Raw genomic sequence first — 25,000 nt, 5'->3', positions numbered from 1 at the left:
GTAGGACAGCAAGCAACCACTAAAAATCTTCAATAAGTTATCTTTGTAAAAACTCTGGTAAACACCAAGCCAAAATCAGCACCTCCAATAAAATATTATTTGTTTACACAGCAAACCAGTATACCACCTTGATAGTACCACTATATACGGTATGGTAGTAGAACATTATGGTACACCTGGCTTACAATCCACCATTTGCATCAGCTGGTGTAAACAAACTACCGGGTAGTTGTCTGGCTGGCCGCCTGGGTTTAGTGGTGTTCTGATCGATTGTTTACTGTGCATTAGTTTTTGGAAATGGCGTGTGGTGTTGTGTTTGTTTAATTACAGTCAGTCCCCGACTTACGACGGGGTTAGGGACCGATGACCAGGTCGTAAGTTGAAAATGCGAAAATAATACATAGAAAATCTAAAATGGGTGTCTCTTTTTCTTCTCAACACCACGAGAACTCTCACTTTTACGCTTGCTAGCCAATTTAAAAGGAATTACAAGCGAAAATTATATCAGTACACGGCGCGATCACTAACGTCGGGACTCGAAAATACGTAATTTGAAAAATATTTTATACGACTGCGGCGGTCGTTTGTCCGAGTGGTCGTAAGTCGAGTAGGTCGTAAGTCGAGGAGTACCTATACTGAAATTTACTATTTTATTACGAACTCTATGTTAAATAAGTTTACCAAACATGAATTTCAGGAGTTACTATAAGTGATGCACAGCCAGTGTTAGGCAGGCTTTTCCACTTGTTTCTCACTCTGTGGTAAAGCTTCACATTTTATACTCGGCGTATAAGTCGACCTCTGGTTTTGGAGAGATTTTTTCAAGCTTAAATTGTTGACTTATATGCCACAACTTACAGTAATGTACTCATCATTATGAAGGAGAAGGAGGTGAGACCCACAGCCGGTAACCATACTGTCCACAATCTGACTGGCTGTTCTAGGGTGGTTAACCGAACACCAAACCTCTAATGAATGAGTTGAAGCATTAAGACAGTCCAGTGTGGCGACTCTTGGTAGTCCTCACCACCATTTTACTTAACCAATAGATGGCGACTGTCGTAACAATACAGCCCACAAATTATTATAAGTACGATGATTATTTATAAACTTAATATGAGCAAAATATGGGCTGACACTAAAGATATTTATAATGTAGTTCTGTAGTTCTCTTTACCTTATTGAAGTCTCCTGAGTGATCTTTTCTACAGCATCTCATGTTCGACGAGTACGTGTCCCATCCCAGGCGTCAGATGTTGACCAGTTTCTTGATGACCTCTTTATGCCCGTCCTCAACTCACAACTAGACGAGCTCTCTGATGCTCGCTCTCTAGCTGCCTCCATCAAGGGTGGTGGAAACACAGTTGTATCTCATCCACTCAATGCTGATGCAGAAGATTGCTTTGATGATAGCATTGTCTTGGCAAGGTATGGAAATTGTCATCACATTTTTACGTGCAGTAATGATTTGTTGTTAGTATATTTATCAACTTGTCTTCACTTGAATATTTTTTTATGTATATTTTCTGATCTCATACTCGAGATGCTTTGCATAATTAAATTTTTAATCTTAGAACACGGCAGGGATCCTTCCGGCGCCAAAGTCTACTGCATGCCCTGCAGGATGTTGATCTTAATGAATCTCTGACCACACTGACAACTATACCTTTACTAACGGAGGCCTTGAAAGGCGGAGGTCAAGGAGCAGCTGAGGTGGAGACAGGAGCTCCTCCAACTACTGCTGGAGGAACATTTTACCCAAATGTCTCTATGTCAGGAACACCTGGCTCCCCTCCTCCCTTCATCCCTGCTGGCACCATGCCTCTTTACTCTACAGGAGGTGAATATTTTTTCAATATTGTGTATCATTACACAGTACACAAATTATTATAAGTATGATGATTATTTATAACTTATCATGAAAATTATATGGGTTAACATTAAAGATGCAGAGTATCTGTATTCTTCCCAAGGAATGAATGTGCCAGGAGTCCAGGCATCAGGTCAGGCCACAAACGTGGATCCCAGCCAGGTTCTTATCCATCAACAAAACATACAACGAGCCTTCATCCAGTCTGCCGTAGCTCAGAACATCCAGATCCAACAACACTTGATGGCTCAGAACCAAGCACTGCAGCAGCTCCTCACACAGTCAATCCCGGTGAGTGAGAGCCTCAACCTGTTTCTAGCTGGAGGTTACCCTTGTATGATGTGATGATGAGTAGTCCTTATATGAATGAAAGATGTAATTTCTACAATGATATTAGACAAACATTTTAGATGACCTGTTAGGATGTGTTCCTTCTCTTCGACTGCTGAGCAAGATATTTCCTGCAGCACATGGGCATGTCATCACGGGACTTTAGTCCACAAAGTGCCCTCGGCCTAAATATTCTCGGCATGATGCAAGTGTCTGGGATGCCTGTTACGTCAGGTATGCCCATGTCACCAGGTATACCCGTAGCACAAGGGATGCCCATGACACAAGGGATAACCATGACACAAGGGATGCCCATGACACAAGGGATGCCCATGACACAAGGGATGCCCATGACACAAGGGATGCCCATGTCACCTGGTGTACCCATGATGTCTGGTATCCCTCTAGCTCAAGGGATACCATTGGCATCTGTTTCGAACATGGGCATGACTGGTATGGCAGGCATTTCGAGCATGGCAGGGGCAGCTGATGGACCCCAGATTGGCAGGGGTCACTACCAGGTGGGCGGAGACACGTACTCCTTCCCACAGAGACGCGGCATCAACAACAACAACAAGGTACCACCGCTGGGGCGGAGCAATGCAGCCACAGAGGGACTTGCTTTTAGGCCAAAGACACCCTAGAGGGAGCTTTTAGTAATTACCTTAGAACTGCCTTACTCACTCACCTAGTGGCCGGGAAGGTAGCAGACACTTAGGACAACTAACCATAGGACCTTGATAGACAGCTGTGGGTTTACTGCTGAGGCTAAGGTCTCCTTTGACATTGACATTAACACAAGGATTTGGTGAGTCACGCTGTCTGAGATAACCATCGGTGTAAGACTTTGCTTCGGTGCTTCTGACTGCTGTCCTTTGATTTAAGCTTCCTGCTTCCCGTGACCTGACAATTACGTACTTCTCTGAAATCTTTCATTTGAGTCTCATAATGCATAAATTATTAACGGAGTGACTTTTAAATTGTACATAAGTTAAATACAATTAATTAATATATTCCTAAATAACTTTAAATTATGTTACCCTAAATTGGAAAACCAAAAAACAGTGATGTATTCTAATAGCAATTGTCTTGCAGGTATCATTCCAAGAGCCAGAGCAAAGTGAGCTGTGGAGCACCGAGAAGGCTGGAACAACAGAAGGAGATGCTGAGGGAGCACAAGGTGGAGCACGAAGGGTCAGTGGACCTCCTTTATCACCTCCACCTCCTTTGGTGATGTTGAGTCCTGGCTCAGGGGCTCCCATGTTCTCCCAGGCTGCTGCTCTTTCTTCCCCTGTAGGCGAACAAGCCCAGAAGAAGAATTCAAATGCCTCAGATGATGCCAAGGTAATGTGAGGACTGTGTGCTATTTTTATCTTTTTTTTTTTTTGCATTAAATTTGTCACTGTGTTAGTGCTTGTATTGGTGGTGTTAGAGGTTTTCAGTTACATTGATATGGTTTACTGTTGCACATTAAAATATAAATTCTTCCATATTCAGGAAAATCTTTTAAAAAAAATTGAGGAAAAAGCTGTCTTTGAAAAAAAAAATTAAACTGTACTTGGTGTTAACTTAGGTTCTTTAATGTTACTCCATGAATTAGTTGGTGTAGTCACCCACCTGTATGGTTTATTACTTCTGTTTATGAACCAAATCTTACCCTGGATTGCAAAAGTAGATTTGGAGGTAAGTTTGGAAAATGATTGTTTGGTCATGTCAGTGTTTGATTACCATCATCACAAATATAAGTCACTTGGTCAGTTTCAATTGTTATCAACCCTGTACAAGCTTCAGTTATCTGTGGTGTAGGTGTTGTCTATTTGATGAAGGAGCCATTTTCCAAGCCAAGCCTCAGCCCTGACACATGCACCTCACTAGTGGGTCATCCAGCAGCACCACACCCCTCTAATGCACCTGCATGCCTCTGGCTTCCTCTCCACACTTCAGATGTTCCACGACTTTAGCCTAGGACCGGGATCTCCCGGCTCTCCTCCAGGACACATCTTCAGCCCCACTGAGTCCCCCTGGGGGGGTCTGGTGCCTCCCCCTCCGCCCATGCCCACACACCTACAAGGAGAGGTACGTGAGAGAGGGACCAAGAGTGAGTGAGAATTTTTAATAAAAGATATTTTTGCCACAGGAAAACAGATGTTAGGTCAAGATAACTGGTGAGATATCTTGAGGCCCTTCATAGTGTGGAGCTGCTACCTGCAGTACCTACACTTACATTGTGCATTTATGATACGTTTGAAGTTTAATGGGGGTAACTACAGGCCTACTGTATCAGAATTAGTCTACAAATGCACTAAAATTTCCAGCATACATATATGTAATAATGAATATTTAGAAGTTAAAAATTTATGCGTAGAACTACTGTGTCAAAAATATATTATAAATGCACATTGTGATTTATGCATTAATTTATGACGGCTGAATAGAAACCTTTAAATTACAGTGATGAATAAGCTCCCCATCAGTTTTTTACAAATTATCAAATGAAATTGATATACAGTACTGTAATTAATGTGTGATTTGGCAGGATGTGGCTGGAGGCTTCATGGACCCATACCAGAGAGCCAAGACAGTGAGGATTGGCAAGTGGAGGTGGCCTCCTCCCAAGGGTGAGGGGGATCCCAATGACTCCTTCTTCCAGTTTAAGATACGACAACAGAGCAAGAAGATGTCCAAACAGAGTGACGGCAAGGTACAGTGTGTGTGTGTGTGTGTGCATGCGTGCATTAGTATTGTGATGTGTGGAATGCTGTACTGTATATACTATTGTATTTAGAGGATGTGTTATGGTGATATGTGGAGGATATGATGGAAATGAGTGGAGTATATGTGTTATGGAAATGAGTGGAGTATGTGTTATTGTGTGGTGTCAAGGTACAGTGTATAGAATTGACAAGGATGGCTGTGATAATTGTAAGTTTTCTCTAGATGAGACTAGGGTGGCCTGGGGGATGCACTATATGTGAGGTGAGAAGATGTTTAGCTAAAATATCAGAGAATGATTATTGTTATGGAAAGAATGAAAGATATAAGGGTTTAGACAAGTTCATAGGAGCTTTTATTGACATTCTCAAACCTCTGTAACATTCCTTAACTGTGTACTTAAACTGTAGGATTCCCAGCGGCCCAGTCGTGATGAGAGCTTTGCTATAGAGTGGGAAGAGTTTGAAATGGGTGGCACACCAAGCAGTGCTGAGCAGAGTCCTCGCAAGGACTCACAGCAACAGATGATGCAGATGCAGATGCAAATGCAGATGCAAATGCAGATGGAGAAGCAGATCCAGTCTCAGCACCAGACTATGGTTATTGAGCAGACAAATGGTTATGGACCAACCTCACCAAGAGAAAAGAGTGAAGCCAAGGAGAAAGGAGCAACACGGCGGCGTCGAGACTCTTGGGATAATCCTGTCGATGAAGGGAAATCTTCAGGGATTGGCAAACTGAAAATCTCAAGAGAGATGAGAGAGAAACTTGAGGCACTCACCTCATCTCACCCATCACGGTTAGTAGAGATGAGAGATATTACTCTCACACTCACCAAGACTTTATTAAAAATACTCATATCAGTTTTGTTTTGTTTAAGTTTGGTTGGTGATTGTTATATAATAAAGATGTGATAATATATGGGATATCATCATCATGTTCATATTGCTTCATAGAATCACATCCTTAATCATGAGTACACTGATTTATACATAATTTCTCAAACAAGAAATTGCAGTGTAGTATTTTATTATACATAATTATTTCTCACACACTTGTTCATTTTGTCTTCATATCTCTTACATTCACTTATATAGTACTCACTTATACCATATATTTGTATATTTAGCTACTAAATTATCATCATTCATTTATTCTTATGGAAAAGCAAATACTGTAACCATATTGTTTATGTTGTAATATAGTGTGTTTAGTTGTACATCTATTATTTCTTCAGTCTTTACTAGCCTACCACTTCTCAAGAAACATTTTACTTGATATGTTTTACACTGAACTTTCTTTGGTACTCTTAACTACCAATGAATATATATTTCAGTAAGATATACTGTATCCTTATTTCTTCCATCAGTGCACAAAAGGGTCCTGTGGTGCAGCAGCAACAGCAGCAACAGCAACAGACACGAGGCATCAAGAAGCTGGAGGCTCACCGACGCTTCCTCCTGCAGCACCAGCTGGAGGGTGACAAGTGGGACACAGTTGACTCCATCAAACAAGTTACTTCTAAGACAGACAAAGGTGGATCAGTGCCCCCTCCTCCACCAGTAGCACCACCTAGCATGTATATAAATCGGCGGGCATCTTCCCCTGCACCGTCTGTATCCTCCCAAGAGAGCTCCCCTGTCATTCCGCAGCCTAGGTCACCGCCTCCACCCATTCAACCCTCAGGTTTCCGCACTAGTGTTGATTACCATGGTGACAGCAGTGATCGTCGCACCTCTGTCTCCACAATGCACACTGAGAAGACAGAACATTATGAACGTAAGTGTACTAATAATAATCATTCAGGAACAATATGTTTTACCTTTCAAATACACAAAAATTAAACGATATTGCAGTACAGTACAGTACTTAGATTTTTATAAATTAAATAAAATCACTTGTCCTAACAGAAGCAAGAGTAAAGTTATTCATACTTTATTATGCTGCACATACCAGAACCAGAGCAGCATAATTACACTTATTATGTATTTAGTAGACACAAAGAATATGAGCCATATTATATATTTGTACAGTTCAAATACTGTACAACACATACTCTTACTGTACAGTATCATGTACAATCAAAGACAAAAGTTGTGTCGCGTTTTTGTCCGAAGATTAAATATAACTCGTGAAACATTGTGAGAGCCCCCTACCACAAGGCAGAGCGCACCAAAATTTTAGCCCTTCGGCATACTCAAGGTATTGGATATTTGGACCCATATTCTGGAACGGGGTGGTAATATCGACAATATTTACCTAGATTTTGTCAAGGCCTTCGACAGTGTACCCCACGAAAGGCTGAAAATCAAACTGGATGGGTACGGAATTCGGGGAAATGTCCTAGCGTGGATAGAAGACTTTCTACATGACCTCAAGCAGTGTGGGGTACCACAGGGCAGTGTATTGGGCCCGCTGTTGTTTGTTTGTTTCATAAATGACATGCCTGACGTACACCCCTCCATACAAATGTTTGCCGATGACGCCAAGTTATTTCGGGAAGTTAAGAACCAAGCGGACTGTGAAGAGCTGCAGAAGAACCTCTGAGGGCTCCAGGAATAGTCGAAGAAATGGCTGCTGAGATTCAATGTCACGAAGTGTAAGAGGATGCGCCAGATGCGTACCAACGGTAAGGAGGCGTATCATATGTCTCAACGGGATGAAGAAACTGCGCTATTTGAGACAGAATGTAAGAAGGACCTAGGTGTGTATGTTGACAATGAGCTGAAGTTCTCGGGCCATTGTGAGAAGAAGGTAAATCAGGCAAATAAATTATTGGGTCTTATAAGAAGGTCGTTCAGATATCTAGACGGTCCGTCCCTCGTAACGATCTTCAGGAGTGAAGTGCTTCTCCATCTGGAGTACTGTCACCCCATCTGGTCCCCGAGATATGCTAGGGACTGTCAGTTGGTTGAAAATGTTCAAAGGAGGGCCACCAGACTGGTGCCTGCACTTCGGCACCTCGGCTACCCTGAGAGATTGGAGCGCCTGAACTTGCCTAGCTTATACTACAGACGGGCAAGGGGGGACCTAGTTGAGGTGTATAAGCATCTCAGGGGGCACTACTCAGTTGAGTGTCCTTACGTGGAGCTGGCGGACGCTCGCCCCACAAGGGGTCACAGCTCAAGATTAAAGAAGCCGCAAGTCCAGAAAACCGTGAGGGCAACTTTTTCGGAGTGAGGATTGTAAACACTTGGAACAATCTACCAGAGAGTGTTGTGACATCACCGAGTGTGAGCTCTTTCAAGACAAGACTTGACCAACACTGGAGTGGGTTCAGGTACATTCAGGAGCCGGTGCATGCCCAGTATTTGTCAACAGTGCGTGACAGAGACGTGACCGATCGCCCGGGCGGCTAGCGAGCCGATCTTTTGGTGAAGAAGATAAATGAAAAGGATAAGTAATCAGAGATGTGACCGATCGCCCAAGCAGCTAACAAGCCGATCAGTGGTGAAGAGGATAAAAGTAAAAGTAAAAGTATATGTTTTCACCAAATTTCACGACACGACTTTTGTCTTTCATTGTACATTTTCAATACTGTATAAAGACAAAATTAGTTACTGATCTCATAATACATCTCAATTAGTACATCATTTAGCCATATAGTATTTAGGATGTTTGTTGTTATGGTTTGTAATCAATATGATAATACAGAAATGTATATAACTGATTCATGAGATGGAGCAACTTTAGGAACAAATCTATATAAGAAAATATGTTTCTCACCTCTCATACTAAATAAAGGTTTGAAGAATTGAAACTTCCTACTTTTCTTTTTCTTTTCTTTTTTCCCTGAACACTAACCTACTTTGTCTCGCCACCTCTGTGCAGTAGCCATTATTTGCTGCTTACACAAGCACTAAAAGACAAAAAATTCAGACATTATCACTTCCATTCCAACAACTTTTGGACGTTTTTGTATGGGTGATTAAAAATTCTTTCTTGAGAGGCAAACACATTTGTGGAAGAGAGGACTGATTATTCATTGGTATAGATAATGTAGCTGCATGTATTAAGTCCATGCCATGCATCAACTTGTTATCAGTTCCTGGGCCATTGTTCCCACACAGACACTAAATTTGAAGCTGACTTTCACTGCCAGTAGTGATCAATGGTCTTGTTGAGGGTTTTGTCAATACAGTGTAATGATGTTTATGTCTCTTTTGGTATACATGTTGGTAAAACAATACAATTCCTCAACTAAGTAACATATTATACACATTGCAGTTGAGGAGTCATCAGAGTTCCTGCAGCCAGTGGATAGTGCACCAATTCTGGTTGATAAGGAGATGGAGAAGAGGTCTTATGAAGCCTTCAAGACGAGACTCCTGCCAGCTCCTCATGGCTCACACATCACCTACGCTTCTGTTCCCTGGTCATTAACACTAAGGAAAGAGGTGATGTTTGATTCTTAGTTCTATTAATGATTTTTACCCCTCACCTTTTGTCATTTATTCTCGGTATATTATTTATGGATCAGCTGATAGTTGATAATTCAGAACCTAATTCAACTTACTATTAATGATTAGTTTTCGGTGAAGATGTTATTAATTGTTAATATATTCCATTCTTACTATAATCTATTTGCTCTGTTATGAACTGTACTGTATGTGTTCACATAAACATAATAGTGACCATTTGTTCCACTAGCTATTTACTCCTGGTGAGAACTTGTATGGAGAAGCACTTCACCTGGTGTTCTGTCAGGTGGTGCTTGATGTGTATGCTGGCCACACCCCCAGGATCACCCATGAACAACGCGCACAAATGAGGAAGGTCAGTCACAATGGTTGTTTTATATTGCAGATGTATACAGTGGTCCCTCGATTAACGAACGGTTCAATTAACGAATTAGCTCCCATAGAGAATTCAGTTCCATTAACGAACAAAACTTTGATTAATGAAAGCCTCAGTAGAAACACGCTTTGTTGTGTGCATCAGCTGATCGGCTAGTCCGCCAATACGGTTCTATGTTTACATTCATTTCCAGTGGAATAAATATCAAGAAAGTTGTATTCTTGAATATTTTTGCATTTTTTATATTAAAATTATTGGTCATTCTAAAATTTAGCCATCCAAGCTCTGTCTACATAAAGTTTTTCAACTAATATTTTTGGCTCGCTATACTGTATGTAACTTTATTAATTTATTTTTTACTCATTTACATGCACACAGTGTTCTAAGGGCAAAGCTGTACTGTACATACATGTACTCAAAATAATGTTCAAAATTATTACTAAGATTTTTGTCTAGTGCAAACTATAGCATGTTTATATTCAAACTAATCACTATCTTATAAGAATTCCAGCAATGTAAATTATATTCTCCCGGTCACTTCTGTGACATTTTTTAAGCAAAAAAAAAAAAAAAAATCTAAAGGAGCAAATAAATACATCACTAAACCTTCGGTGCCAACTGTCAAACATGTCACTGTCACCTCCCCTTCTGCCCTCCATCTTCCCAGCCAGGGTTTGGGGTTTTAGGCTTAAAAGTTTTTATCTTATATAATATCACAGACTAAAATTAGGAGAATATAATTTGCATTGCTGGAATCCTTGCAAGACAGTAATAATTTGAATATAAACGTCATATATTTTGCACAAGAGATAAAATAAACCCCTGCATTACATTAAGTGTAGTGTATATATATATATATATATATATATATATATATATATATATATATATATATATATATATATATATATATATATATATATAATATATATATAATATACAGTTGTCACTTAACGGTCAATAAACCCAGAGGGTACCGTGTTAAGTGAAAACCGCGTTAAGTGAACAACAGAACATATGGGATTAATTCCAATAGAAACCGGCCCGACCCCCAAACTCCACTTTTTGACGACACATAACTATGTTGTAGTAAAAATAACATCTTAATTTTATGATGGTACATGCACACAATTAATACTTAAGAGAAATAGAGAAATACAGTCGCCAAGTTAATGTCCATTCAAATAATGGACTCAACTCCCTCCCCCTCTTCTCACACTACACTGCTGGCTCTTCCCTCTCTGAGAAATTTTTTGGGGAAAACCACTAAATTTTAATAAATAATACCTCAAACTAAAGTTAGGATAATACAATTGACATTGCTGGATTCCTTGTAAGACCAGGAATATTTTGAATATAAATGTCATATATTTTGCACAAAAGATAACATATTTACTCAGAGTAAACATTTATCTAAAATTTGTATGTCTAATGCAAAATATATGATGTTTATATTCAAAATGATCACCAAATTGTAAGAATTCCAGCAATGTAAATTATATTCTGGCCGGGTAATTTGTATGAATTTTATGAGCTAAAACAAATATCTTCAGTTAATAAAAAAAAAAATATTCTTCACGACACTATCTGTCAATCAAAGTACCCCACCTTGCCTCCCCCCCTCTTCCAACCGCGCGGTCAGTCCCAACCCTCCCCCCACCCCCCACCAATCCTCCCTTCAAGAGAAAGGTTGGGTGAAAAAACTAAATTTTAACATTTTGTATTAAATAATACCTCAGATTAAAGTTAGGATAATATAATTGACATTGCTGGATTCCTTGTAAGACCAGGAATATTTTGAATATAAATGTCATATATTTTGCACAAAAGAGAACATATTTACTCAGAGTAAACATTTTATCTAAAATTTGTATGTCTAATGCAAAATCTATGATGTTTATATTCAAAATGATCATCAAATTATAAGAATTCCAGCAATGTAAATTATATTCTGACCGGGTAATTTGTATGAATTTTATGAGCTAAAACAAATATCTTCAGTTAATAAAAAAAAAAAATATTCTTCACAGGGTAACAGATGGTCGGTCGGTCCCTCCCTCCCCCCACCCCCCCACCAACCGTCCCAAGGAGATGTGTGGGAAAACCAGAATATTTAACTTTTTAGTAATAAATAATACCTCAAACTAACGTTAGGATAATATAATTGACATTGCTGGATTCCTTGTAAGACCAGGAATATTTTGAATATAAATGTCATATATTTTGCACAAAAGATAACATATTTACTCAGAGTAAACATTATATCTAAAATTTGTATGTCTAATGCAAAATCTATGATGTTTATATTCAAAATGATCATCATATTGTGAGAATTCCAGCAATGTAAATTATATTCTGGCCGGGTAATTTGTATGAATTTTATGAGCTAAAACAGGCAGCCAGGCAGAGTGGCGGGTGGCGGGTGGGGCAAATCTAAAAATAGCGTCTCGAGCCGGACACTCACCGCGTATATGTGGAAAAAACCCACGTTAAGTGAAAGTTCAGCTCTGGCGAGGCACCGCGTATACGGTAAAATGCGCTAAGTGAAACCGCGTTAGGCGGGGTAATACTGTATTTTACTATATGTAATGTACTTTTACTTTTTTCCATTGGTACAGTAGTATTTTTTATCATATTGTTAGCGTTATATTGTTTTCCCTCTCATATTACTGTATGGGTAAACAATATACCTGTACATGATAATGTCATGTTGACAGATACATTGATAGAGAGATAGATAATGGAAGGTATCTTTTTGTGGAACAGATGCTGGACAACCGAGGCATTACGCCTAATAACACCTTCTCTCAGCACCACAAAAACAATGTCAAGAAAGAAATCATTGACCTGGCCAAGTCTTGGCCACTATACTTTACTGCTATCTTCCCTGTTACTGTGAGTATATCCTTTTCTTATCTCCCAATATTTTTTTTTTACCCCAATTTGTGAGTACAGTAATAGTGACTAGATGGATGCAGGGCCATTAATTCGCATCTGAGGTACCCCCCAGTGGACCCAATTGTGAATGGACACTGACAATAGTTGGGGAAGTGAACATCCTTGGTGTGCAGCAAAGATCTACTGTACAAACTGCATAGTCATTTTCACTTGTTGATCGATCCCCTTTCATGCTGTGAGTCATAGTTTACAAACAGATAACTTTAAAACTGGCATGGAAAGAATTGTCTTACACGTGATCCAAATCATTGTGATGTCATCATCCAGCACATATAACACCCCTGTGTCTTTTCTTGCAACAAATATAAATCAGTAACATCATTGTCAGCATTTTGGTTATTGATATAATAATTATTTCAGGATTCCTTTATCCTGTTTGCCACTGATTAGTTTGTTGATTGAGTAATAAAACCTGCTTTGGTGTTGGCAGGGTTCACGCAAGGCAGGGGAGGTGGAGATGCTGGCAGTTTCTCACTCGGGCATCAGACTCCTGCGACGTGACCACAACCACTTTACTATCCTCAGCACCTTCAAGTAAGTCATCCACCCTCTTACCTCACCCTTCCTCCTGTTGATGTACACTCTACAGAAAGTATCTGCAAGGTGGGGTCCGATGGATGTCAAAATGAACACTGCAACTCCTGTTGTCTCAGTAGGGTGTCAAAATCCTCCGTCATTTTGTCAGATTGTTTAACAAAAAAATTTGCAGATACTTTTGTAGCGAGTGTGCACACACACACACACACACACACACACACTAGATCTGTGCAACAATATTGTTTACCCTCCTGATGTTATGGTGTTTACCCTCATGATGTCATGATATTTGCCTTCATGATGTCATGGTGTTTACCCTCATGATGTTATGGGGTTTACCTTAATGATGTGGGGGCGGATCCAGGAATATCAGAAGTAGTTGTGGGTGAGAGAACATGACAAGCACAGCTGGAATGTTTTTGGGGGGTGCTGTAAGCCCCTCAGAAAATTGTTTGAAATCTGACCAATATCAAAGGCAGTTTGAGGCCATTTTGATGCCACGTGCACTTCATATTAAGAGATATTCTGATGTCAATAGTACAATACTGCATTAAAGAAAAAATATTAGAATTTTCTGGTAAAACGGGGTCCAGATTGTACTGCGCACATCATTGTCATCCTTAATATCTCTTTTATTCATATTACGCAACATAACATTCAAATGCACTGCGCTTGTAGAGTCACAGAAAATGGTAGAAAACCGGGAAACTTTTATAAGGGATAACTCGACTGTTGTATGTTGTTTTATACGAATTGTACCAATGTACGGTCTTATAATCTTAAGTGTATGTACTTATAGCATTAAGGAGAACGCAAAGTGTCTATACGATGATTGGGAAGGTCCAATTGATACGGACTAGTGTACTATAAGGGATAAGTGTCGACCGTGTCTGAAGGTCATACTATTTAAATCTGTGAAAGATTAGTAAGCATAGCTACCTCAGGTATCAGATGAAAATATATGAGAACAATGATCTGGAGAAGGGATAAATGTATCAGGCATATATGAAGTGTTGGAAGTGATCCAGAGTTATCCCTTATAAAAGTGTCCCGTTTTCTACCGTTTTCTGTGACTACAAGCGTGGTGGATATGAATGTTATGCAGCGTATTATGAATTAAAGAGATATTAAGGATGACAATGATGTGCGCAGTACAAGACCCCCAGGACTCCCCTGGATCCGCCTTTGTGACGTCATGGTGTTTACCCTCATGATGTCACGGTGTTCACCATGATGATGTCATAGTGTTTACCCTCATGATGTGATGGTGTTTACTCTCATGATGTCATGGTGCTTTATATTTTTGTTTGTAAGACACACTGAAGTCGTTTTATTTCAGTTGATGGTAATAGGCTAAGAAGCTGAAGGTCCTTGTAGCTTATATATAATGTTCAATTAATATTCATATATTGCAAATATATCTACATTTAACTGTTTAGGATACACAGTTCTGGCTCACTTTAATGCTGAATTTAATGTCTGTAGAGGAATAACTGCTTGAAAATATTAACTTTCAAGATATGGGTGGAAAAAAGTTTGAAATAAAGAATATTTACCGTTGAAGTCACAAACAAATTGATGCAGTCGGAGAACACATTCACCACTACTTCTTCTCTTTTAACAAATTATTACCTTGTAAAGGATTGCCAACACGGTTTTATGCCAGGGCGCTTCTGCTTAACACACTTGCTCAAGGTTTTGGATATTTGGACCCATATTCTGGAGCGTGGTGGTAATATCGACATGTATATACCTAGATTTTGCCAAGGTTTTCGACAGTGTACCCCATGAAAGGCTGAAATTCAAACTGAAAGGGTACGGAATTCGGGGAAATGTCCTAGCGTGGATGGAAGACTTTCTACATAACCGCAAGCAGTGTATGGTGGTTAATGGCACGGAATCATTATCTGTACCTGTCACAAGCGGGGTACCACAGGGCAGTGTATTGGGCCTGCTGTTGTTTGTTTGTTTCATAAATGACACCTGATGCTGTACATTCCTCCATACAAATGTTTGTGGATGATGCCAAGTTATTTCGGGAAATCAAGAACCAAGCGGACTGTGAAGAGCTGCAGAAGGACCTCTGTGGGCTCCAGGAATGGTCGAAGAAATGGCTGCTGAGATTCAATGTCACGAAGTGTAAGAGGATGCACCTGGGGCGTACCAGCAGTATGGGGGCGTATTATATGTCCCAATGGGATGAAGAAACGGCACTATTTCAGACTGAATTTGAGAAGGACCTAGGTGTGTATGTTGACAATGAGCTGAAGTTCTCGGGCCATTGTGAGAAGAAGGTAAATCAGGCAAATAAATTATTAGGTCTTACAAGAAGATTGATCAGATATCTAGATGGTCCGTCCCTCGTAATACTCTTTAAGAGTGAAGTGCTTCCCCATCTGGAGTACTGTCAGCCCGTCTTCGTCCCTGATATATACTAGGGACTGTCAGTTGATTGAAAATGTTCAAGGGAGACCAGATTGGTGCCTTCACTTCGGCACCTCAACTACCCCGAGAGATTGGAGCATATGAACTTGCCTAGCTTATACAGTACTAAGACGGGCAAGGAGTGACCTAATTGAGGTGTAGAAGCATCTCAAGGGACACTACTCAGTCTAGTGTCCTTATCTGTAGCTGGCGAACGCTCGCCCCACAAGGGGTCACAGCTCAAGGTTGAAGAAGCTTCAGGTCCAGAAAATTGTGATTGCAATTTTTTTGGAGTGAGAGTTGTGAACTCTTGGAAAAATCTGCCAGAAAGTGTTGTGACAACACCGAATGTGAGCTCTTTCTACGCCAGACTTGACCAACACTGGAGCAGGTTCAGATACATTCAGTACTTGCCAACAGTGCGTAACAGAGACGTGACCGATCGCCCAAGCGGCTAACGAGTCGTTCAATTGGTGAACAAAAATACATAAAACGTGTATATCAAGACAAATGACACCAAACAAATAAAGCAATGGATATTAATGACCATTTTATAAAGACTAGAATCATATGTAGGTAAACACCACATATTGACGTTTTTGGTGTTGCTTAAGATGAACATTATGGGAGATAGTTCACTTGGCAAAAGAGCCGCTGATCTGATCCTGATATATCTAGAGTGATGAGATGATGAACTAATGAAGGAAGGATAGCTCTCTGTGTGTGTGTGTGTGTGTGTGCGTACAATCAGCCAAAGATCCAATGACCCCACCCTGGGTCTCGTACTCACAATTTTACATGGCAATACTTGGTAAAGTAAGGCTGTATGTAATGGTGATTGTGATTGGTGGATCTATTTTCAGCTGTATCATTGTCTGGATAAATATTAAACAAACCAAAAGTAGCATTTTTATAATAATAACTATTCCTCATTATTTTAGATCATGAGAAGTTTCCAAATATTCGTATACATTATTTGCTTAAATGATGAAGAGAATTTTGATGTGAGAATCTTGTGGCAGCTGTGGTTGTAGGAGAAAGAGACAGACTGGTGACTGCACTTTGGCACCTCAGCAATCCAGAGAGATTAGAGCACCTGCAACTACCTGTCTCATATTATGGATCAGCAAGGGGGGGGGGGAACCTAATTGAGGTTTATACACATCTCAAAGGGCACTGCTCAGTCGAGTGTCTGTACCTGGAGCTGGCAAATGCCTGCCCCACACAAGGGGTCACAGCCCAAGGTTGAAGAAGCTGCAATTCCAGAAAACTGTGAGGGCAAACTTTTTCTGAGTGAGACTTGTGAATGCTTGGAACAACCTGCTGGAGAGTGTTATGATGGCACCAAGTGTGAGCTGTTTCAAGACCAGACTTGATTAGTACTGGTGCAGGTTCAGGAGCCAGTGCATGCTCAGTACGTGCCAACAGTGTGTAACAGAGATGTGACAGACCATCCAAGCGGCTAACGAGCCAATCAGTGGCGAAGAGGATAAAAGTAAAAGTAAAAAAGTAAAAAGAGAAGTAATAATGGCGAATGTGTTCTCCAAAAGTGTGAATTTGTGTGTGACTTCAACGTTTAAATATTCTTTATTTCAAACTCTTTTTCCACTCATATCTTGAAAGTTAATATTTTCAAGTATTGTAATTATATCTTTACAGACATTAAATTCGGCATTAAAGTGAGCCAGAGTTGGGTAACCCTAACAGTTTTACATGGCTTTATTTGTGAGAAGGTTTCATCTTTGGTGGAATGTTAAACTTTTTGCAAGTGACAATAAACATGAATGGAGGATGATCGGCTGACCGCTTTTCTGTGTATGTGATGAAAAGCACGGTGGAGGAGGCGGAGTGTCCACGGGCTGGGTCACTGAGACTGGTGGGGGCAGGAGGCACCAGGATGCTCCTATACACACCCAGGGCTAGGCAGATTGCTTCCATCCTCCACAAGTACATCTCCATCCCCAAGCCTGTGAGTACTAGCCTTAGTTTAATTCTTCCCTTTCTTATATGCTGAATCCTCCTGTGTACCTTCTTTTATACAAGGTGATTCAGCAAAGAGTACATTAAATTGGAGGATGAAATCTTTGGATAATTCTAAACCACAATGTCTCTCTGGTAAAATGTCAGATTCTGCATATGCCCACGTGTTAATGACAGGTACGAGCAAATTAAACATAGTCCAGGCGTTCTGGAACGCGTCAGACAATCAGTGGTACGACGTGTACAGGCCTGCATTGAGGCAGAAGGGGGCAACTTTGAACATCTCCTTTAGGTTGTAACAAAGAGGGGTCACACTGTAGAGATTTGTGAATAAATGATTACAAAAACCTACCGGGTTTCACTTCAAATTCACTCTCATTAATACTACAGTGGTCCCTCGGTTAAAGAGCACTATCCGTTCTAGAAGGTTGCTCGTTAACCGAAAAACTCGTTAACCGAAACCACTGTTTCAATGGGTTTTTAGGTAATTGGTTCCAGCTCACCGAAAATTGCCTAAATTCAACAAAAAAGGTAGAAAAGTACACTTACTTTGAGGTGTGTATGTAGATGGCTCCTGGATGATGATGATGATGATGATGGGAATTAGAATGGGGGTGGAGGAGAAGGGAGAAGAGAAGGCATTGGGATGGAAGAGAAGTCACCCCATGGCACCATTTCACCCATAAAATTTTAGTTCTCTTTTTTTTTTTTTTTTTTTTTTATGGGGATTAGCCCATCCAGGCACAGGTCACTGACCCACATCAGGGCCTAGGGCAGGGGTGGGCAACCTTTTTGAGTGTGTGTGCCAAAATCGACCAAATCTTTGATACAAAATTTTCTCTCGTGCCAACCAAAATTTCCGGGTCACATATTATTTGGTATCTTTTACGTAATGGGAGAACCTTTTCAAATAATCAGAAATCACACCGGGGTGGTAAAATCAGAGAGTTTTGTAAGAGTGATTTTATAAATCATGGGATATTGAATGAATGTAAAAATTAGTGACAGAATTTTTACTTAGTGGTTGTTCTTCCCTGTTGTTAGCGTGGATGTTTTATATTAGCATTTCAGTGTAAATCTAGTTGTCATATACATCCACACAATTTAAAGACGTTATTTTTAGCATCAGCAAAAGAGTAAACAATATTTTTGATTTGTTTATCAGATCATTCAGCCATTAGTTTTTGTAAACTTTTTTCAGTACATTACAATACCAAGCTCAATATCGATTTACTCGACTAAAACACAATAAAAGGATATAAAACTAAAGATATTCTTTTATTGATTCTTAATCCTTTATGAATGATGCATAAAAACCACAGAGAAAATATAAAAGTTATTTTACCTACAACAATACACACTGTATTATATTAAACAAAAGCGAATCCTTAATATTTTTAACAGAATACATCAAATGAAAATTAGAGAACGAATAATTGTGAACCTTTTCTTTATTTAGAATCAATGAGACTTCTGCTGCTGCATCCCTGATGATAGATAATTTATATCCGGTTTATATTTTGTAACCTTGAGAGATATACATGCGCTACTAGTTTCATCAGTAAGGCTACTTCTATTATGAGACTTAACAGAGTTCATCACTGAGAACAATGATTCACAAGAATATGTAGATGAAAAAATGGATAGTAATGTTGTTGCAAGTTTTTTAAACAGACAAAAGTTTCTGGAATAGTATTCCAAGTCCTCAGTACCTCGTTTTCGGCATTTCTCTCTCTTACTCCCTTCTCTAATCGATCCTTTTCAATACTTTCCAAGTCAGCTCTAAGCTCAACAAATTTCTGCCTCCAAATTGAGCTAGTTTGAAATTCAATCAATTGCATTTCAAAATCATCCATATCTATCCATGAAAACTTCTGCAAGTTTAGTTCATCCAGTTTTATACTGTCTGGAAACTTAATGAATTTTGCAGTCTCTTCTAATTCTCTGAACCTAGCAAATCTTGTTGAGAACTGCTCAACAGTTGACTCAATGATGTTTACAAATAGCTTCTGAAGACACTGGCAGTCTGTTTTGTCATCCTTTGTGAGATCATTGATGTATTTCTTTAGGTTTGGAAAGTATCTAAATCTTTCACTATCTACATCCCTCTTAAAAACTCCTAGTTTCATTTCAAATGCCTTTATGTAATCAAACATAACATCAAGTGTCTTACCAGAGCCTTGTAATTTAACATTTAAGTCATTTAAATGTTCACATAAATCTGCAAAAAACATTAGTTTACAAACCCACACGATGTCAGACATTTCTTTATAAGACATTTGTTGGTTAATCAGAAAGAGATTTATCTCATCCATGCATTCAACAAATCGTTTCAAAACAAATCCTCGACTAAGCCAACGAACATTGTTGTACATTGTTAGTCCTTTGTACACCGAATCCACCTCATTCAATAAATTCCGAAATTGTCTTTTATTTAAGGCACGTGCAGAAATGTAATTAACAACCTTGGTGACTGTTTGCATCACTTCTTGAAGTTCCCTTAGACCAGCTTTAGCACATAAAGCCTCCTCATGTATGATGCAATGAAAACCTATCAGCGGATGACCAACATGTTTTGCAAACAGATTTACAAATCCTGCTTCCTTACCAATCATACTGGGTGCACCATCTGTTGTGACGGATACTACTTTTGAAATGTCAATTTGTCGAATAGATAATTCGTTCACAACTGCTTTACATATGTCAGCCCCAGTGGTACGCTCAGGTAGTGTTACAAGGTTAATCATCTCTTCGCATACCTCATCATCCCTACAAAATCGAGAAAAAATTGCTAGCCTAGCTGATGATGTAATATCTGTGCTTTCATCAACACAAATAGAAAAGAACTTACATGAAGCTAAATCCTTTGTTAATTGGTCAGTTGTATTCATTTCCATCTTAAGTATCCTATCCTTAACTGTTTTTCTACTCACAGACAAATCTTTAATGCGCTGAATAATCTTGTCCTTTTCTGAAAGGTTATCAAAAAGGAAAGGAGCACATTCTAGCCATGCTTCTTTAATATACTCCCCATCACTGAGTGGCTTTCCATGTTGGGCAATAACTTTTGAAACCTCAAAACCAGCAGCAACTAAGTTGGAACTTGGCCTACCTGAAATAAATTTCATCAAAACATCAGACAGTTTTTTTGTCTTAATCATTTCACGAGAAATTAATTCTCTTCGTTCTTGCTCAGTTACATTACTTAAGTTTTTATGAACAGTTTCAAAATGTCTCTTCACAGAAGAAGTCCTACAAACAACTGATTCAGAACATAAAATGCATAATGCTTTATTATCTTTCTTGATCATGCCAAATTTTTCAGTCCAGTATTCTTTAAATTCTCTAATATCCTCTTCATTTGTATGACATCGTTTCTTGGCTGGTGGTCGTGACATTCTGTACAATCTGTAAATAAGGGGTAGAAAGCAATCATATGATGTGTAAAAAAATAATTGCTCTCTTCGCACACTTTCCAACTTTAAGTTATACTTACTTTTAACACCAACAGCTATTTCATGATTTTTGTGTGGTTATATAGTAGAATGCGTTAATACAAAACTATTTTCTTTTGTAACACTTTTGGTAGAAATGCATAATAACCGAGATATTAATTTATAAATTATTAAAAAAATATAAATAAAGAAATAAATCTGTATATATATATTCTGTATTCACATAGTATTATAGTAGAATGCTTAATACAAGATTATTTTCTTCTATAACACCTTTGGCCAAAATGCACAATACCTGAGTTATTATTTTATGAAGCATTATTATAAAAAAAATAATATCTCGGTTATTATACATTTTGGCCAAAAGTGTTACAAAAGAAAATAGTCTTGTATTAATGTATTCTACTATATAACCACACGAAAAACATGAAATAGCTGTTGGTGTTAAAAGTAAATATAACCAAAACCGGTTCATGGGGTGTAAAAATGTGGACAGAGACTTGTGGACTCAGAAATTCTCTTCACAATCACTCTCTGCATACATATACCAAGGTTTATGAAAATCAGTTGGTGGATAATAAAAAAAATAAAAAATAAAATAAATTGGTACAATTATAGGCATGCCTACACAATGCAAATCAACGAGAAAGGCATGCATGCTATCTGATCACGTGCAGATAACACTTCATAATCCTGAATATTAATAATACATTTCCCTTAGCTTTAAAAATAACTTATGTTTATGGCACATACAGTATGCTGAAGAACAGGCTTCATTAACCTCTTTTGGACCTTCTGACTAGTGTGCCAGATATGTCACGCTCCATAAATATACTCACTACCAACAAGTTCATAAAATTTTCAGCAAAGGTTTGCTTTACTCACTTAAGCGGGGTGAGATCCATTATTCAGCTTAAAAAAGGTCACATTTTAGGGGCAAAATTTAAATCGCCTTGCTAAGGTAAGTTGCGCCAAATTTTCCTTGTGCACAGGAGTATACAGATTCAGCAGTGTCTTAGGAACATCGATAAATTTATGGGTAAGCATGACAAACACTATGACAGCTGATAATTTGGACAGTAAATAATAACTTACTTGCACGTGGTCAACGATTCTCCCTCTTGCTATGTTTACTTTGCTGGTTCACACTTCACACATTCACCACCAGAGGAACAATGATTAGAGAGAACGGATATGCATGTGACATTTATGGGACACTGAGCTAAAAAGCCATGTTCCCTTCCATGAAAGTTAAGACACCTTTTAAGTTAATGTGCCATATAATGACCCAGTGATCTAAAAGAGGTTGACTTTTGATATAATGTTTTTAATGCAATCTCTGATAGCCAGATAATTATTACAGATCTTGGTGTAATATTTGTTTTTCTTTTAATTAAATTTAAACATTCATATAGCTGAACTTGGATTTTGCTAACCGATAAATTCTTTGCGAAACTGCAAAACTCGAAAAAATATATAAAATATTAATGATGGTAAAGGAGTCACACCACGTCTGGCCGCATGGCTAATTATTTAACAACAGAACGGGAAACAATCCTTCCACCCGCTGCCGCCAAGGCGGCATGCGGTTGCCATATAAAGGGTTTTTTTTATTGAGGTGAGCCCGGGTCTCGCGTGCCGGAAAGAAGCCGTTAGCGTGCCATGTTTGGCACGCGTGCCAAGGGTTGCCCACCCCTGGCCTAGGGGGTGAAATAATAATAATAATAATAATAATAATAATAATAATAATAATAATAATAATAATAATAATGATAATGATAATGATCATAATAATAATAATCATAATAATAATAATAATCATAATAATAATAATAATCATAATAATAATAATATAATTATAATAATAATAAAGAACCATAAAGAAAAAAAAATGAAAAAAAAATCAAGTGAGAAACAATATATGTGCTGTATGTTGTGCTGTCAATATTAAGAGAAACAATTGAGACCCTGCTATTGTGTGTAAATGAGGCAGAAAGTCAGATCAGCAACCTGGGACTTGGTCACAATTTTCGTGATGTCATGTGGCAGCAGGGTCTACCATAGACAACACATTATGCTTCCAACACCTTCCCAGGCGGTAGTACCTCCCTATTTTCTTTAAATCAACACTGCACTGCATTATATATTTTCAATATGTAAAATAATATCAAAATGACCAATAATTTGCTTGCAAACACAGAAAAAAAGCATTTAGTTGAAGAGAGTCTCAAGCAAGATGTTACCTCCACTGAAAAGACACAAAGACTGACGCCTGTATGCTGTGTTGGCAGGCTGGATGGCGTGCCACAAACTAGTGACCCTACCTTCAATTATGTTCAATAATTGTTAAAATTACTAAAAAAATTTAATATTAAACTTTTAAAATTATTGAATAGTATAAACTTCTTCGATATTTAAGCCCTAGAACCGATTACTGTATTGGGGGACTAATACTACAGCTGGTGGACCGCCAAATGCAAGCTAAAACATGTGGAGGTCGGCTCGTAAGAAACTCGTTAATCGAGGGATTGCTCGTTAACCAAAGTTAAGAATCTTATGGAAGGTAACTCGTTAACCGAAATCTCGTTAACCGAGGCGCTCGTTAACCGAGGGACCACTGTACATCTTAAATGCATTGTAACATGGAAACTATGCAGAATCTGACATTTTACTATAGAAACATTGTGGTTTAGACTTATCCAAGGATTTCATCCTCCAATTTAATGTACTCTTTGCGAATCACCCTGTAAGCCCCTCTTGTATACCTTCTTTATATGCTCCTCCTGTGTACCTTCTTTAAATGCTCCTCCTGTGTACCTTCTTTATATGCTCCTCCTGTGTACCTTCTTTATATGCTCCTCCTGTGTACCTTCTTTATATGCTCCTCTTGTGTACCTTCTTTATATGCATTTCCTGTTAACCATCTTTATATGCATCTCCTGTGTACCTTTATATGCTCCTTCTGTGTACCTTCTTTATATGCTCCTCCTGTGTACCTTCTTTATATGCATCTCCTGTGTACCTTTATATGCTCCTCCTGTGTACCTTCTTTATATGCTCCTCCTGTGTACCTTCTTTATATGCTCCTCCTGTGTACCTTCTTTATATGCATTTCCTATTAACCATCTTTATATGCATCTCCTGTGTACCTTTATATGCTCCTCCTGTGTACCTTCTTTATATGCTCCTCTTGTGTACCTTCTTTATATGCATTTCCTGTTAACCATCTTTATATGCATCTCCTGTGTACCTTTATATGCTCCTCCTGTGTACCTTCTTTATATGCTCCTCCTGTGTACCTTCTTTATATGCTCCTTCTGTGTACCTTCTTTATAAGTGCCACCTGTGTATTTACCTTCTCTTTTTCTGTTATGAGTTAAGGCTGTTGCATGGTTTCCTCTGATGTGGTAAAGTGGTGTAGTTCATAATGTTGTATGTGTTGTGTGTGTATTACAAGTTACAGCAACATAGTGTTCTATACAGCAGCTAGTTAATGATGGGCCCTCACTTGATCTCCTGCACCTGGCTGGAAGAGGCCATGGGATATTTTTCAAAGATGGGGCCAAAATGTGTTATATTGTCTTTTATGTGTTGTGCGAATACTAGAATTGGGGTCCAGTGGCAACAGTCATTGAATTGATGGTCCTCTTGTGATTAAAACATCTCAGATTAGATCTAAAAGAGAAACAGGAAGAAAATCTCATTTGTCATGACCTAATAATGATAGTTTCAGCACACTTGCATCAATGAAAAAAATATATACATTATATTGACACATATACAGTATTTGCAAATGATTAAAAAAATCAAATAATTGAAACTTGTGGTTTCTAAATTACTGTATGGTGGGATATACAGTACAGGTAGAGTATATCTGTTTTAGCCTATGCTTTAAAACTAAATTACTCTAAACAAGGGAATGAATATCAATATGAAA

General features: G+C 38.7%; 2 protein-coding genes across 4 annotated transcripts in view; one reads left to right on the top strand and one right to left on the bottom strand.

The window, feature by feature from the left end:
- Nucleotides 1–25,000, top strand: part of LOC121871787 — a 104,807-nt gene that overhangs the window by 10,927 nt on the left and 68,880 nt on the right. Inside the window, exons 5-18 of one of the 2 annotated variants that reach the window (XM_042374268.1) lie at nucleotides 1,212–1,428; nucleotides 1,575–1,840; nucleotides 1,974–2,161; nucleotides 2,338–2,778; nucleotides 3,296–3,544; nucleotides 4,145–4,276; nucleotides 4,737–4,901; nucleotides 5,323–5,711; nucleotides 6,282–6,691; nucleotides 9,140–9,309; nucleotides 9,563–9,688; nucleotides 12,476–12,604; nucleotides 13,098–13,201; nucleotides 17,459–17,597. In XM_042374268.1, coding sequence (XP_042230202.1) covers nucleotides 1,212–1,428; nucleotides 1,575–1,840; nucleotides 1,974–2,161; nucleotides 2,338–2,778; nucleotides 3,296–3,544; nucleotides 4,145–4,276; nucleotides 4,737–4,901; nucleotides 5,323–5,711; nucleotides 6,282–6,691; nucleotides 9,140–9,309; nucleotides 9,563–9,688; nucleotides 12,476–12,604; nucleotides 13,098–13,201; nucleotides 17,459–17,597 — 3,125 coding nt within the window. The remainder of the gene's footprint in view (nucleotides 1–1,211; nucleotides 1,429–1,574; nucleotides 1,841–1,973; nucleotides 2,162–2,337; nucleotides 2,779–3,295; nucleotides 3,545–4,144; nucleotides 4,277–4,736; nucleotides 4,902–5,322; nucleotides 5,712–6,281; nucleotides 6,692–9,139; nucleotides 9,310–9,562; nucleotides 9,689–12,475; nucleotides 12,605–13,097; nucleotides 13,202–17,458; nucleotides 17,598–25,000) is intronic. The other variant, XM_042374269.1, reaches the window with a different exon arrangement.
- LOC121871788 (general transcription factor II-I repeat domain-containing protein 2A-like) lies at nucleotides 18,369–22,272 on the bottom strand. 2 transcript variants are annotated; one of them, XM_042374271.1, is made up of 2 exons: nucleotides 22,159–22,272; nucleotides 18,369–21,016 (listed from the first exon to the last, which is right to left on the bottom strand). In XM_042374271.1, exon 2 carries the CDS (start codon nucleotides 21,004–21,006, stop codon nucleotides 19,207–19,209), a length of 1,800 nt encoding a protein of 599 aa, XP_042230205.1. In that variant the 5' UTR covers nucleotides 21,007–21,016; nucleotides 22,159–22,272; the 3' UTR covers nucleotides 18,369–19,206. The 2 variants fall into 2 exon arrangements, with proteins under 2 accessions (XP_042230205.1, XP_042230204.1); XM_042374270.1 differs by lacking the exon at nucleotides 22,159–22,272 and adding an exon at nucleotides 21,949–22,152.

The sequence above is a fragment of the Homarus americanus genome, unplaced genomic scaffold, assembly GCF_018991925.1.
Source record: "Homarus americanus isolate GMGI-L3 unplaced genomic scaffold, GMGI_Hamer_2.0 scaffold39675, whole genome shotgun sequence".
Classification (NCBI taxonomy): domain Eukaryota; kingdom Metazoa; phylum Arthropoda; class Malacostraca; order Decapoda; family Nephropidae; genus Homarus; species Homarus americanus.
This window is presented reverse-complemented; position numbering and strand designations above follow the sequence as displayed.